The 17,222-nt window shown below is 44.4% G+C and overlaps 1 protein-coding gene across 1 annotated transcript in view; it reads left to right on the forward strand.

Annotated features, from left to right (window-relative positions):
- Positions 1-17,222, forward strand: part of ADCY8 (adenylate cyclase 8) — a 164,787-nt gene that overhangs the window by 110,901 nt on the left and 36,664 nt on the right. Inside the window, exons 8-9 of the mRNA XM_070942014.1 lie at positions 7,783-7,980; positions 16,072-16,172. Coding sequence (XP_070798115.1) covers positions 7,783-7,980; positions 16,072-16,172 — 299 coding nt within the window. The remainder of the gene's footprint in view (positions 1-7,782; positions 7,981-16,071; positions 16,173-17,222) is intronic.

Raw genomic sequence — 17,222 nt, forward strand, 5'->3', positions numbered from 1 at the left:
TGGGATTTATCACTGTTGGTCATGCTGGCTAAAAGTGATGTGGGTTGGAGGTCCACAACTTGGAAAGCCCTGGGTTTTAAAATCTTCATTTTGAATGGAGATGGTTTCAAGCTAGTGTTTCTCAATTTTGGGAACTTTAAGCTTTACGGACTTCAACTCTCAGAATTCTCTAATCAGCACGCTGGCTAATTCTCCAGGTTTTTGCAACATCCTGCCTTCAAAAGATAAATATTAATCAGTATGAGCAGCAGAGGTGGGTTTCAGCAGGTTCTGACCAGTTCTGGAGAACCGGTAGCGGAAATTTTGAGTAGTTCGGAGAACCGGTAGTAAAAATTCTGACTGGCCCCACCCCCATCTATTCTCTGCTTCCCAAGTCCCAGCTGATCGGGAGGAAATGGGGATTTTGCAGTAACCTTCTCCTGGAGTGGGGAGGAAATGGAGATTTTACAGTATCCTTCCCCTGCCACGCCGACCAAGCCATGCCATGCCACGCCCACCAAGCCACACCCACAGAACCGGTAGTAAAAAATTTTGAAACCCACCACTGATGAGAAGGAAGTATTTACCTCTTTCATTCAAGTCACCATTGGGTAGCTGTCATGCTCTGTTGTTTAAACATTTTGAAGGAACAAAATCATGCTGCATTGGGCTTTTGGTTTTTGATTTTTTGAAACCTTAAATGCAATAAATAAATAAAAAATAAATAATAAATAAATAAATAAACAAACAAACAAACAAACAAACAAATAAATAAATAAATAAATAAATAAATAAATAAATAAATAAATTTATTTCTATACCGCCCTTCTCCCGAAGGACTCAGGGCGGTGTACAGCCTATTAAAAAACACAAAGACAAACATCAGTTAAAAAGAATTAAAATTATTACATAATTCGGCTGAAATTTAAAACCGCAAAAATTTAAAACCCAATTTAAAAATCATTAAATTGATAGCCCGGCTTGGCGGAACAGCAGGGTCTTGAGGGCACAGCGAAATACACGGAGGTTGGAGATCTTGCGCATTTCCGGGGGCAGTTCGTTCCACAGGGCAGGGGCTCCCACAGAGAAGGCCCTCCCCCTGGGTGTCGCCAGCTGACATAACTTGGCAGATGGCACCCTAAGAAGACCCTCTCTGTGGGAACGAACTGGCCGGTGGGAGGCTGTTTGTGGCAGAAGTCGGTCTCGAAGGTACCCGGGTCCTATGCCATGGAGCGCTTTAAAGGTGGTGACCAACACCTTGAATCGCACCCGGAAGACCACTGGGAGCCAGTGCAGCTCGCGCAGGAGGGGTGTCACATGGGCACAGCAGGTTGCGCCCGTTAGCTTTCTCATTTTGTGGGGATCTCTAAACTTAGTTATTTTCTTTTAGATATTTCATTACCCAGCTAGGTAACATTATCAGTCTGAAAGAAAGCAACCAAGCTCAGAGAACAGCAAGGACTCTACAGTTCAACCCTGAGTTACCAATATTATTTTCCCCCCTCATTTTATAAAGCTATAATGTTGTTCTAGGCCAGTGATGGCGAACCTTTTTCTCGTTGCGTGCCGGAAGTGTGTGTGTGTGTGCGCGATAACGCCCGCGCGTGCCAGCACCCATAATGCAATGCGACCCCCCACGCATGCGCATACACACATGACACCCCACACATGCACCCCACATTGCGCACACTCCCCCATGCATACGTTCTGCATTGTGCATGCGCAGTCCCCCACATGCGCTTCGTGCCTCCCCACCGCGACTTGTTTTGGGCTTTCGGAAGCAGGGATTGAAGCGCAAGAACCGGCTCGGCTGGGAAAAAGGGGGTGGGGGAAAGATCTGCTTTGGGGCTTCCCTTCTCCCCAGCTGAGCTCCAGACCTGTCCAGGGGCAGGGATTGAAGCCCCCAATTGCTGCTTCTGGCACCACAAGAACCGCTGTTGCCAGGGATGAGGGGGTGCCAGCGCCAGAAGCAGCGGGCTGGGGCTTCAATCCCTTTCCCTGGACAGCCTGCTCGGGTGCGGAGACAGGGAAGCCGCAGATCGCAGATCCTTCCCACCACCCCCTTGCACCCGGCAGCAGTTCTTGCGCTCCCCTTTCCCAGCGATGGCAGGAGCAGTTGGCGAGGGAGAGAGGGTGGTGGCAGGCTGCAGCAGCAGGCTGGTCGCGCTGGCTATAAGGCAGCAGCGGCTCCTCCTCCTGCCACCCTCGCGCTCCAGGCAGCGTCCAGGCAGCCATATCTGTCCTCCCCCTGCGACAGCCCACGTGGATTCCAGGCAGCGCAGCTGCAGGGCCTTTCCTCGCAGTGGCGATGGCGTGATGAGGCAAGCAGGCAGCCGGGCATAGGGGAGTGACTGGTGGCAGTGCTCCTGGCTGGGAAGGGGTGATCCCGGGGCTGTATGCGGGCAACGATGGCATGGCCGGTGCGCACCCGCATTAAAGGCCAGCTGATTGTCATGCACGCATGCACACCAGTAACCCTCAGACTAGCTGGCTGGTGCACATGCGTACCCTGGAAACCCGGAAGAGGAATGGCAACATGGCTGGCATGCAGGCAACATGGCTCAGCGTGCCACTTCCGGCACGCGTGCCATAGGTTCGCCAACACTGTTCTAGGTGTTTTTACAAGCATCTCCCCTCTCGTCTCCCGCTCCTCCTTTCTTCTTTTGCTTCTTAATTTATTTATTTGGAGTTACATAGAAGTCATTCACATTCAGAAAAAAACATTAGGTATGTTATGGGAATAAACCCTAGCCAGAAGCATGGCTTAAAATGCAGCATGCTTTTAATAAATGTGTAGAATGGGGAATTTCAGCAGGCATGGCTGTGCATAATTAGGAGAGATGGGCAAATCAGCCCACATCCAGTTTGAAGCATTTCTTTTTTTAACAGAACAGAATAACAGAGTCAGAAGGGACCTTAGAGGTCTTCTAGTCCAACCCCCTGCTCAAGCAGGAGACACTGTACCATGTCAGACAAATGATTGTCTAATCTCTTTTTAAAATCTCCGGGAATGGAGCACCCACAAGTTCAGAAGACATTTCGCTAGTTAATTTTTCTCACAGTTAGGAAGTTTCTCCTTAGTTCTAGGCTGCTTCTCTCCTCGATTAGTTTCCATCGTACCATAGTTTCCGTGAGCCGTGGTGGCGCAGTGGTTAGAGTGCAGTACTGCAGGCTATTTCTGCTGACTGCTGGCTGCCTGAAATTTGGCAGTTCAAATCTCACCAGGCTCAAGGTTGACTCAGCCTTCCATCTTTCCGAGGTGGGCAAAATGAGGACCCAGATTCTTGGGGGCAATAGGCTGACTCTGTAAACCGCTTAGAGAGGGCTGTAAAAGCACTGTAAAGTGGTATATAAGTCTAAGTGCTATTTGCTGTCCATTGTTTCTTGTCTTGCCTTCTGGTGCTTTGGAAAATCAATACGATTCAACACTTCAAACCCATGCAGAAAATTGGTCTGATTTGAATATCCCGTCAAATTGGGTGGATTTGATTTTGAATTTTGAATTGGTTTTGTATACTTGTATTTATATATATCAAATGTAAAAAAAAAAAAATAGTGCCGTCGTTAAGCAGCCCAGCGTGTTTGATTCCATCTAAAAGGCATCCCATTTAATTTGATGATACCATTCAACTTTCCAATTCAATTTGATCTAGCGATTAGACTGAACTGCTTTTAAATTAAACTCTCTGAAGTTCTCCCAGTGGTTCTCTCATAAGCTTCTATCTGTAAAAGAAACAAACAAGCATACAAACAAATTTTTTGAATCCTGCCCTACCAGATCGCACAAGCTGGATAGATCCGGCTGGGTTTCACTGATCTATCTATCATCTATCTATCTATCTATCTATCTATCTATCTATCTATCTATCTATCTATCTATCTATCATCTCTCTCTCACTCACTCACTCACTCTCTCTCATATCTCTATGTATCTCTATCTCTCTATCATCTATCATCTATATCGCTCTATCTATGTATCATCTATCTCTCTCTATCATCTCTCTCTATCCTCTCTCTCTCTCTATCAATCATCTCTCATCTCTCTCTCTCTATCTATGTATCTCTCTATCATATATATATATATATATATATATATATATATATATATATATATATATATATATATGTTTTCTCAGGTTTTCGCGGGTGTTTGTATGTAGGTCTTTGGTTATTCGGGTCTTCTCCCACGTAAAATTGGAAGTGTCTTGGCGACGTTTCGACGAAGTCTCATTCGTCATCTTCAGGCTGGTGTTCTCGGCTTTGTGCTTCCAGGAGCAATTGCTCCTGGAAGCACGAAGCCGAGAACACCAGCCTGAAGATGACGAATGAGACTTCGTCAAAACGTCGCCAAGACACTTCCAATTTTACGTGGGAGAAGACCCGAATAACCAAAGACCTACATAAAAACACCCGCGAAAACCTGAGAAAACATATATATATATATATATATATAATCTATATCTATCTATGTATCATCTATCTATCTATCTATCTATCATTCTATCTATCTATCTCTATATCATATCTCTCTATCATCTATATCTATCATCCTTCTATATATATATATATCATATATCTATCTATCATCATCTCTATTTCTATCGTATATATCTATCATCTCTATCTCTCTATCATATCTCTCTATCATCTCTATCTCTCTATGTATCATCTATCTATCTATCTATCTATCTATCTATCTATCTATCTATCTATCATCTCTCTATCATCTCTATCTATCTATTTCTATCATCTCTATCTATCATCTATCTCGCTATCATATCTCTATCTATCATCTATATCTCTCTATATATCAACTATCTATGTATCATCTATCTTATCTATCTATCATCTATCTCTCTATCATCTCTATCTATTTCTATCCTATATCTATCATCTATCTCTATCTCTCTATCATATCTCTATCTATCATCTCTATCTCTCTGTCTATGTATATCTATCTATCTATCTATCTATCTATCTATCTATCTATCTATCTATCATCTATGTAATTTACTGTAATTTATATGCTTCCCATCTCACTCTGCAAAACGAATAACTCTGGTTATTCGCATAAGAATATGGAGAAGCTGCCAGGTCATAGCATCTCCAGATACATAAATAATCAGGAAGCCAGCTAGAAATCTTGCATAAATGTTGCACAAGGGTTAAAAACATGATACTGCCCGCTTCCCAATATACAACCAGAGCACACATTTGAGTGCTGCCAGTGCATGGACACACTCCTACAGAAGGAGTGTGTCTATTCACAGAAGGTTGTGCATAGATCTTTGTGCACTGAAGTGTGAAGGTCTGGACAAAGGTTCACGGTGCATTCAGTAGGAGGTGTTGAGAAATTCCTATAGGTCAGGAACTTCAGGAAGGTGCCTCAATACAGAATATTTGTAAGCATTTTCCCTTTATCATATTTGTACAGATAGTCCTCGACTTATAACCATTCGTTTATTGACCGTTCAAAGTTACAACGGCACTGAGAAAAAGTGACTGGTTTTTCCACTGATGACTGTTGCAGCATCCCATGGTCAGGTGATCAAAATTCAGGCTCGTGGCACCTGACATGCGATCACCTTTTGTAAACCTACCCAGCTGGTTTCTAACAAGCAACGTCAATGTGAGAAGTGGCCAGATTTGCTTAATGACCGCATGGATCCCTTAACAGCTGCAGCGATTCACTTAACAGCAGAAGGTCATAAAATGGGGTCAAAACTAACTTAATCATTAACCCTTAATCATCGCTTAGCAATGGAAATGTTGGGTAGTTGGAAGTCGAGGGCTGCCTATAACCCTTCTAGAGACCTATGCAAGCTCCGTTGGAAGGAGAAATCATAAAGAAAATTTTAGAATGTGCAGAAATGAATAGATTAACATTGAGAATAAAAGATAAAGAGGAGTTGATGTATTTCAAGACATGGGATAAATTTTATGATTGGTTAGAAAAGAAATTGAATAAGGACATAGAGATAAAATAGATAGAGAATAGATGGGAGAAAACAATTAGAAAAATAGATACCCAAATGATGTCAAGTAAAAGGAGAAAGGGGAGGGGGGTAAAAGGGAAAAAAGTGAGATATTATAAAAATGTACGCAAATGATGAAATAAAAATAAATAATAACTGAATAAGAAATTGAAATGAGAATAAAGATAATTAGGAAATCGGGGCTGCTCAAATACCACTTTAGATTGAACTGAAAAGGGAAACAATAGGAGAGAGGGAAAGGAGTAGAGAGAGAGGAAGGGAAAAGAGAGGAGAGGAGAGGAGAGGAGTAGAGGAGAAGGTTAGAAGGGGGGAAGGAGTGGGGGAAGAGAAGGGGAAGTAGGAAAGAGAAGGAGAGGAAGAACGAAGGAAGTAGGAGGAGAAACAGGAAGGAAGAGAAGGGGAGGAGAAGAAGAAAAGTTGGAGTAAAGATAAAGGGTGAAAGTTAAAAGAAAAGATGAATGAAAAATGATGGAAATGACTGTACATGTAAATGTGTTTATGAAAAATAAAAATAAAAACTTTAAATAAATTAAAAAAAAAACTTTAGAGACCTATGCAAGCAAGTTAGGTAGCTAGCTATAATTAATTAATTAATTAATTAATTAATTAATTAATTAATTGCTTATTTAATTGATCAATCAATCAATCGATCAATCAATTAATTAATTAATCCACCGATTTCATTCACAGAATGACTCTTTGCCCAAAGATCTTAGAGATACATTAAGTCCAAGGCTTGTTCCCACCAGTACACTCTTCTGGTGCATGCTCACAGAGAGGTTTAGAAAGAGTCAGCCTTGACCAGATACGTAAATCATCTAAAATGCTTCAAAAAAAAAAAAAGACCATAATTCACAGCCCTGGAAAACATTGACTTGATATGCAATGAAAGTATGGTCAGACCTGTCTTTTGATCAAAGTCAAAGGGTGTGGTTGTCTCTGTCTTGTTTCAAGGCTGTCGATGCACAGAATCTGCTTGGGGTGAGTTCTTCTTATTTAGGGCAAACTACTACATAGAAACAGGGAGCAAACTTCACACTCCTAGCACTGATTATGTTATCTAGTCAGGTAATGAAACGTCTGCAAGCAAACCACAAAGCTCAAGATTGCACCAGAGTTAGAATAGAATAGACCATGGTGAGTTGGCCATGACGAGCTCCCCATGACAAGTTGGCCGCAATGAGTTTATCATGGTGAGTTCACCATGGCAAGTTGGCCATGACGAGTTCACCATGACAAGTTGGCCGCAATGAGTTCATCATGGTGAGTTCACCATGGCGAGTTGGCCACGACGAGTTCACCATGACCAGTTGGCCGCGGTGAGTTTATCATGGTGAGTTCACCATGGCAAGTTGGCCATGACGAGTTCACCATGACAAGTTGGCCACGGTGAGTTTATCATGGTGAGTTCACCATGGCAAGTTGGCCGCAATGAGTTTATCATGGTGAGTTCACCATGGCGAGTTGGCCGCGGTGAGTTGTCCCATTCCATACCCAATTTCATTCTCTCTTTTAAAGCGATGAATGGCAAGATGAATGTTAAGCAGACAAGCTAAGAGGCTCGATGCCACTTTGAAAAGATGCCACCCTGAGAGTTTGCTTGTTCTTCTCGGATGCCCTTTGCTAGCTGAGCCTCCTCCCCCTCCTCCTAAAACGTTCAGATGGCTGGATGAATGAATTGCATGGGATGCTGTTTAACCGTTTGCAATGCGACATGATCGTTTTGAAAAGAACAGAACATTTTGCATTTTTTTTAACCCACAAGGGGACTAGCCGGTTTATTCTTTTTGCATGTGCTTTCCCCTAGACTCTGGCTGCCCTAACAAGAAATTCAATAAATCTGCTTCCAAACCATCTTGCACAAGCTTTGCATGTCCAGTCTGGGCCTGAGGAAATTAACAAGCGAATAGAACACACCATCGACTTGCGGAGTGGCGATAAATTGCGAAGAGAGCATATCAAGCCTTTTTCCCTGATGTTTAAAGACTCTGGCCTGGAACATAAGGTAGCTGGGTCTTGATAGATTGACTTTTGCCATCTCAGATTGACTTGCAGTGACCGTTGATTAGCAAAGACCAAATGGCGGTGGGTTTGACTTCTAAATTTCCCCCTTCCCTTTCTTTCCATCTCTCAAAGATGGAGCTATTAAGATTCCTTCAGAACACAAAGGGCGCAGATCCTGAGATCTGGGATCTGTGGGCAGCTCCTAAATAGCTTAATGAAAGCTGAAAGCTCCCAACACATGTTGCCCCCAGATGTCTTGGATGGGATCAGAGAAGGAAAACTGAAAGATATGGAAGGTGTGGTGGTCAGCATTTTTAATAAATTTATGGTTTAGTTAAATCAAGATGTAGGGTTTTCCTTCTTTTCCCCAGGGACAACTTTGTCTTTCTTTGTCATCAGCAGGTGACCTCCAGAAGCTAAATGTGGCCCTGGGAAAAGTTGCACATGCTTAGCTAGGTCAGATAAAGACTTAAGAGATGCCTTTGCACAACAGGCTAAACTTAGAGTGATAGATAGAGGTGGAGGTGGGGGTGGACAGCCATTTGTCGAGGATAGTGTAGGGTGGAAGTAGAGCAGAGACTGGTTTCAGCAGATTCTGACTAGTTCTGGAGAACCGGTAGCGGAAAGTTTGAGTAGTTCGGAGAACCAGTAGTAAAAATTCTGACTGGCCCATCTATTCTCTGCCTCCCAAGTCCCAGCTGATCGGAAGGAAATGGAGATTTTGCAGTAACCTTCCCCTGGATTGGGGAGGGAATGGAGATTTTACAGTATCCTTCTCCTGCCACGCCCACCAAGCCACGCCATGCCCACCAAACCACGCCCACAGAACCGGTAGTAAAAAAAATTTGAAACCCACCACTGAAGTAGAGGTGGAGGAGGAGGTGGAAATGGAAACGGAGGTGAAGGTAGAGGTAGAGATGGAGGTAGAGACAGAAAGAGAGAGAAAGAGAATGAAAGCTAGAGAGAGACAGAGACACAGAAAGAGAGAGAGAGAGAAAGAGATGCAGAGTGAGATGCAGAAAGATGGTGATAGACCTTTTTGTGCAACAGTGTAACATGTTTGGTTACTTATAGTTTAATCTATGGCAGGGGTGTCAAACTCAAGGCCTGGGGGCCAGATCCGGCCTGCGGGGTGCTTAGATCTGACCCACCCTGGAAACAATGAAGGACTGGCCCATGGTGCCTCTGCCAGCGAAAACAGAGCTTGCGAGGGCCGTGGGTGGCAGAAGGCTGCAGGAGGCTGTCAAAGCCAGAAACGGAGCTTGGGAGCCTGTTTTCACTGGTAAAGCGCTCGGGCCACCACAGGCACCCCCAAACACCAATGATGTCAAGCTGGTCACACCCACCCTGGCCACGCCCACCCTGCTCCCCCAAAGTTCAAACACAACCCTGATGCGGCCCTCAATGAAATCGAGTTTGACACCCCTGATCTATGGTGCGAACCCCAAAATGGAATACAGATCATCTTTGACTTACAACCATGACTGTTTGACGTTACGACGGCACTGAAAAAAAGTGACTCAACAACTGGCCCTCGCACTTAACAACTGTTGCGGCATTCCCCATGTCATGTGATCCGAATTCGGGTGCTTGACAAATGGCATCTATTTATGACAGTTGCAGCATCCCAGGGTCATGTGGTTGCCATTGGCAACTTTCTCAGCCATCTCCTGGCAAGCAAAGCCATTGGCGTAAGCTGAGTTTATTTATTTATTTATTATTTATTTTATGCAATTTATATGCCGCCCTATCTCCGAGGACTCAGGGCAGCTCACAACGGTAAAATGCATAATTCCTTATTAAAACGATATAAAATTAAAACCCAATTTAAAACAGTTTAAAATTCATTAACACCCCCCCCCCCATCAGTCCAGGCTACGGAACAACCAGGTCTTCAACTCACGGCGGAACGAGCGAAGGTCAGAGGCCGTCTGGAGCTCCAACGGAAGTTTGTTCCAGAGGGTGGGTGCGCCCACAGAGAAAGCTCTCCCCCTGGGGGTCGCCAGCCAACACTGTCTGGCCGACCGCACCCTGAGGAGGCCCTGTCTGTGGGAACGCACCGGCAATTGGGGATTATCGCTGGCTGCAGGGGGTCCAACAGATATCCCGGGCCTAGGCCATGAAGGGCTTTATAGGTGATAACCAGCACCTTGAACCTCACCCGAAGGACAACCAGTAACCAATGCAAGCCGTGCAGGAGGGGTGTAACATGGGAGTGCCGGGGCGCTCCCATCACAACCCACGCGGCCGCATTCTGCACCAGCTGAAGCCTTCGAGTGGTTTTCAAGGGCAGCCCTAGGTAGAGAGCGTTGCAGTAGTCAAGATGGGAGGTGACCAGCACATGAGTAATGGTGCGTAGGGCACCTTGGTCCAAGTAAGGGTGCAACTGTCGCACAAGGCGAACCTGGGCAAATGCCCCCCTGGTCACGGTCGTCACATGGACTTCCAGAGACAACCATGAATCCAGGAGGACACCCAGGTTGCGGGCCCTATCCACAGGGGGTAACACCTCACCCCCGATGGTCAACGATGGAACATCTCGATCGGAACAAGATGCCGGAACCCACATCCACTCAGTCTTGGCTGGGTTGAGTCGAAGGGTTTGCTTAACTACTTCATGATTCATGTGAGAACGGCAGTGATGTGCTTAATGACTATGGGGGGGGGGAGTGGTAAGATTGGGGGCAACTCAGTGGTGGGATTCATCCAGTTCGCTCCACTTCAGGAGAACCGGTGTTAACCTTCTAAGCAGTTTGGTGAACTGGTTGTTGGAAGAAATCATTAGGGCAGAGAACCGGTTGTTAAATTATTTGAATCCCACCACTGGGACAACTCACTTGTTATTGTGGAACAAGGAACCCAGGAGAGAGATCATGGGTAAGTGAAAGAGTGGGAGCTTCAGGGAAGCAAAGGTACCACAGATGAGACTATGTAAACATCTGATGTACTACCTTGTTCTTGCGTCTCCTTGCCATTATTACAATTTCTGTCATTTCATTTGGATAAACAATCACACTTACAAGTTTACAGTTTCCTCATTTCTTCTTTACTTCTTGGTCTCATTTGAGGTGTCTTTGCTTCCCTGAAGCTCCCTTCTTTTCATTTAGCCAAGGTCTCTCCCCGGGGTTCAAAAGAACAGAAAAACCCAGTTGGAAGGGACCTTGGAAGTCTTCTAGTCCAACCAGTGTTGAAATTCAATTTTTTTTACTACTGGTTCTCTGGGCATGGGGTGGCTTGGTGGGTGTGGCAGGGGAAGGATACTGCAAAATCTCCATTCCCATCCCACCCCAGGGGAAGTATATTGCAAAATCTCCATTCCCAACCCACTCTGGGGCTAGCCAGAGGTGGCATTTGCCAGTTCTCCGAACTACTCAAAATTTCTACTACCAGTTTTCTGAACTACTCAAAATTTCCGCTACCAGTTCTCCAGAACCTATCAGAACCTGCTGGATTTCACCCGAGTCCAACCCCCTGCTCAACCTTGCAACCATCCTGGACAAACGGTTGTTCAATCACATCCTATAAACCTCCAGTGATGGTGCATCCAGAATTTCTGAAGGCAACACGTTCCATTGATTCATTGTTCCTACTGTCAAGAAATTTCTTCTTAGTTTTAGGTTGGATCTCGCTTAGATAAGTTTTCCATCCCTTTTTCTACAATTTTCCTTGTTATGAATTCAGATACTTGAATGAAAACAAGTTTGGTCTGAAAACAAGAAGGTTAAATGAACAGGAAAGTTTGGTTGGGTGCGCATTGCGTGCTAGTCTAGACTAAGAAGAGATGAAGTTGTAATGTAATTTATTTTGTTGGGCATAGCATGTGGTGTGGTGTGATATACATTTTGTGGAGTAGGGCATGAGGTTTAGCACGTTTTGTAAACCTAACTGCAAAGTGATGGATAAGAGAACAGCAGAGTAGTTAACACTTACACAGAGCTTATATAACTATATAAATTATATATAGAAGGAGCAGGAATAGTAAGAAACCAGCAACTCAAAGTTATGGGCTGAAACATCTGGGGCTCAGGGTCATAATAGCCCCCTGAGCCCTGATTCTGTGCCCCCTCCCCAGCACCTAAGAATATGCTGCTAAAATACAGTGTTGAATGGTTTATTCTCTGCTACTTTTCTTTCTTTTTCCCAAAATAAGGATGAAAATGGGAGGAGATGCTTCTTTCTGATTCTGTGGGCACCATCTTTTTTGCAATAGAACAGTGCCCTTAAATAATTTTCTAACCATTTTACACATGAATTATACTCCTGGTGGTTGACTTTATCTTTAATATTGTTATTAGAATTGCTGAGACCTTAAATCCACTTAGATCTGGGAAAGTATTCCATGAAAAAGTCTTTATTGGAATATATTACTTTCAGACACAATGACACTATTTTTTATTAACAATGATACAGATTTTCTTTTAAGATATGATCACTGACCACCTCTCTGTTGAGACAGAGAGAAAAGGGACAGATGTTCTTTGAGTGTCCCTTCTTAGGTGACCAAACATGAGTTGAGCTCAGGAAAGAAGTTAGAACCTACTTCAAGGAATTAAGTTTTGTTTCTCCTGAGAAGAAGGAGATTAAACAGTCAGTTTGGTATTTTTTGTTGTTGTTAGTTGCGAAACCATGTCCGATCCATCGCAACCCTATGGACAACATTCCGCCAGGCCTTCCTGTCCTCTACCATCCTTCTCCACAGCAGACCAGGGTTGAAATGCTACCGGTTCACACCGGTTCAAGCGAACCAGTAGTGATAAAAGCTACCAGTTCAAGCAAACTGGCAGTAAAAAAAAAACGCTACCAGTTCATTCGAACCGGTATTTCTGACGATCAGCTGTGCCGCGCAATTTATATTTGCTAGAAAGCAGGAAATCCTGATTTCTAGCTAATTTAAATCACACGGCACAGCTTCGCTCCCCCCTCGCTGTTCTACTTACCTTTTAAGCCTCCTTTTTCTGTGCAAAGTGTGCATTTGGCATGCACTGTGCATGCGTGCACGCACAGCGTGCATTTGGCATATGCACAGGCAGTGAACCGGTGGCAATCCATGGAGGATTTCACCACTGCAGCAGACCTATCTATTTTAAAGCTTTCAAAATGGATGGGTAATTTATCCTACCAAGATCTTCCATCTCCCTCTTCAGGCCAGGAGCCTGTTATTTCCAGGTTCTTACAGTATCCCCTCGTGAAAGCCTCTTCCAGTGCTTCGGGGCTATCTTGATGACAGCCGAGTGCTCTCCAAGGACATCCAAAACCACTTAAACCCCATCAATTTCTGAAGTACGGAAAAGAAGAGATGGCCGGTTCGGCCATCTCGACGGTCATCTCGACGGCCAACCTTTTCAGGGAGCAGCAAATGACTTCACAGCTATAAACGTGTCAGCCCGTCTGATTTCTTTTCTCTTTTTTCCCCTCTTTTTTTTTTTTTTAAAAAAAAAGGTAAAAAGAATCAGCTAAAGGGCTGACGGGGGTGAACAATCTGTCACAACAGCTCTCGGGAGGCTTATTTTTAGATCAAAACAAAATTTGCACAGCGGAGGCAGGAGACGACATTTTGATAGCATTGTAATCTTCACTTCATGTACTCGTCACGTTCAGAGTTCGGTGTGTGGAAGTGGCCCCAGCCCATCCTGATTTTCACACACACAAACACACCAGGGGTGGGTTCTACTTACCTTTACTACCGGTTCGCAACGGGATTGCGCAAGAAGCTTCTGCCCATGCGCAGATTGCTGATGATGACATCCGGAGCGGTGGGCGGGGCTTCCCGCTGGTTTTACTACCGGTTCTTGCGAACCGGTCGAAACTGGGGGCAACTGACACACCCCCAACCTGGCCTTTAGCCTTTCTCTCTCTCTCCTTTTTTTTTGGGGGGGGGGGGAAGAGCTAAATACATAGAAGAGAAGCTGTTTTGAATATGGAGATCAGTTCATTCTTTTTGTGCATTTCACAAACCGCCCTTTTTCTGTTCTGTCAACTGTCTGTCTATGTATTGATCAATCTATGTATCTACCTACTAGAATGATAGATGTATTGATCTATCTCAATCTATGTATCTCTATCATCTATCAAGATGGAATAATGGAATACCATTATTGTTGTTGTTGTTGTTGTTGTTGTTGTTGTTGTTGTTGTTATTATTATTATTATTATTATTATTATTATTATTATTATTATTATTATTATTAAAATATTTTTTATACACAGCAAATGAGATGACCGTGCTGGATTTCGTATCCCAAATCACTAGTCGAACACTTCCCAAGTGTTTAGGACTGCATGAAAAATTAATTGTATTATTATTATTATTATTATTATTATTATTATTATTATTATTATTATTATTATTGATGAGACTGCAGAATCCAAGGAAGCTCATGTTCTGTCCCTGTCCCACACACACACACACACACACACACACACAGATGGCCCGGAGTTAATAAGCCACATGACAAAATCTTTGAAGATGAAGCTGGCAGCAACCCAGTGGCTAGCTGCCAATTCAGACTTTACTCACACAAAACAAAGATTAGACTGCAAGCATTCCGATAAAGCAGGCAAAGTTTCAACAATACAAGGATTAGTCCAAATGCAGTCCGACAAGGCAGGCAGAAGTCCAGTAACACAGAGATCATGGATTATTTCCAGTTTTTGCTCATCACAAACTGAACCGGCCACCACACCCACATTTGTACCCTGTGGGGTGTGTCCAGTGACTCAGCTAATCTCTGGCACGCCTTCCCCTCTGCTGCGCACGCTTCTCCCTGCCCCTCTGCCGAGGGTCCAGCCAGCACTTATCTCCTTCGTCGCTGCCCACCTGTGGCTGCGGGGACGTGCTTGGCTCTGGGCCTATCTTTTGGCCTTCGGTGTTCTCCGGAGGCATTGCCAGAGAGGAGTGTCCTGGAGAGGGAGGCCTTGCCAACTCCTCTCCCTCACTCTCAGAGTCTGCATCTGTCGATAGCCCAGGCTCAGGCAACGGAGCCACAACAGCTCCTAAAGATATTCCCATTAGATGCCCTCCTTCCTACTTATCTCACTGCAGGGGCAGGTTCCAAATCCTGTTACTACCAGCATGCGCAGAAGCATCCGGGTGGGTGGGCAGAGCTTCCTGCCGCTGCTGCTACCAGTTTGCCTGATCCGGTGCGAACCGGTAGCAACCCACCACTGTCTCATTGCATTTCTAGATCACCATTTCCCTTCAATGGGCCACCCATCCTTTTTAAAAAAAAAATGTGCACCTGATTAGGTGACAAAGCCATCTTAGTAAAGCTCCAGCACAAACGTGGAATTACTGCTCTCCTAGGGTTGGGGGCACGCAATTCTTTAATGGGTCTTGCAAGCATGTTTGTTTTGATGGGATATTTCTTTGTATGGATGGGGGTCCTTGGTGATCTCTGTGCTTGGTTGTTTTCTTGCAGACATATCCTAACCAATGGTGGGTTTCAAAATTTTTTACTACCGGTTCTGTGGGTGTGGCTTGGTGGGCGTGGCATGGCATGGCTTGGTGGGCATTGCAGGGGAAGGTTACTGCAAAATCCCCATTTCCTCCCGATCAGCTGGGACTCAGGAGGCAGAGAATAGATGGGGGCGGGGCCAGTCAGAATTTTTACTACCGGTTCTCCGAACTACTCAAAATTTCCGCTACCAGTTCTCCAGAACTGGTCAGAACCTGCTGAAACCCACCTCTGATCCTAATCCAACTAGGTAACATTATCAGTGCTAGTAAGGAGCGGGGTTTGCTCTCAGTTTATATTCTAGTAGCTAGAATATAAACTGCCGCTAGAATATAAACTGAGAGTTAACCCACTCCTTACTAGCACTGATGATGTTACCCAGTTGGGTAATGAAATGTCTGAAAGAAAACAACAAAGCTCAGAGAGCACAAAAGATCCACCCCTCCCATTCCAACCCTGAGCTACAAATATTCTCATTTATAAATCTACTGAATACTTATCCCAGCAATATGCTTCCTTTACTGAGCTGTGTTTGCTAATTTCTTAGAAGCCTCATATACTTGCCTTGCTCTGTTTCTAGAACTAATTTAGAAACTTCACTTACTTGATTCCCTTTTGTGTTCTGTTTTCTATTTCAGTACTCCCAAATGAGGGATGAGGTGTTCAAGTCAAACTTGGTGTGTGCATTAATTGTCTTGGTGTTTATCACCGCCATCCAAAGTCTACTTCCGTCCTCGAGGTGAGTTTCATGGTTTGGAATGGAGAGATTAATCTGAGTTGGGATAAGCTTTCTCTTTTTTTTATGGCAGTTTCTATAGCATAGGAAAACTGGATTCCTGCAAAAGACAGTTACCATTTAGCACCTCTTTGTGGTGGTTGCAGTGAGGGCAGTTTGGTGTAGTGGTTAAAGGCACCATTATTTATTTATTTATTTATTTTATCAAATTTCTATACCGCCCTTCTCCTTTCGGACTCAGGGCAGTGAACAGCCAAAGTAAAACATTTGTACACAAAAGTTAAAATAGATTTAAAATAATTAAATAAGTTTGGCCCGTAATTTAAAACATTTCAATTTAAAACCAATTTCAAATTTTAAAAACCCACCATAAAATCAGGACAGCCCGGCTAACTGAAAGAAGTAGGTTTTAAGGGCCCGACGAAAAGTCCGGAGATCTGGGATCACTTGTATCTCTGGGGGTAGATTGTTCCATAGGGTAGGTGCCACCACAGAGAACGCTTTCCCCCTGGGGGTCGCCATCCAACATTGTCTGGCCAACGGCACCCTGAGGAGGCCCTCTCTGTGGGAGCGAACTGGCCAGTGGGAGGCAATTGGTGGCAGAAGACGGTCCCATAAGTACCCCAGCCCTAAGCCATGGAGCGCTTTAAAGGTGATCACCAACACCTTGAAGCGCACCCGGAAGTCCACTGGAAGCCAATGCAGCTCGCGCAGGAGAGGAGTCACATGGGAGCGCCCAGTCGCTCCCATAGTCCCCCGCACGGTCACTAGAATGACCATGCTAGAAACTGAGAAATTAAGCCAGTTTGATGACTTTGGGCCAGTCACTGTCCAACAGTTCTCGAAAGAAGTCAGTGGCACACTGCATCTGAAGATACAGATACAGATGAACAGAGTTGGAAAGGACCTTGTAGGTCATCTAGTCCAACCCTCCACCCAAGCAGGAGACCCTACACCATTTCTGACAAATGGCAGTCCAATCTATTCTTGAAAGCCTCCAGTGATGAAGCTCCCACAACTTCCGAAGGCAACTTCTGTTCCATGGGTTGACTT

Source organism: Pituophis catenifer, unplaced genomic scaffold (genome assembly GCF_029215685.1).
Source record: "Pituophis catenifer annectens isolate HBS135680 unplaced genomic scaffold, rPitCat1.0.hap2 SCAF_3, whole genome shotgun sequence".
Classification (NCBI taxonomy): Eukaryota; Metazoa; Chordata; class Lepidosauria; order Squamata; family Colubridae; genus Pituophis; species Pituophis catenifer.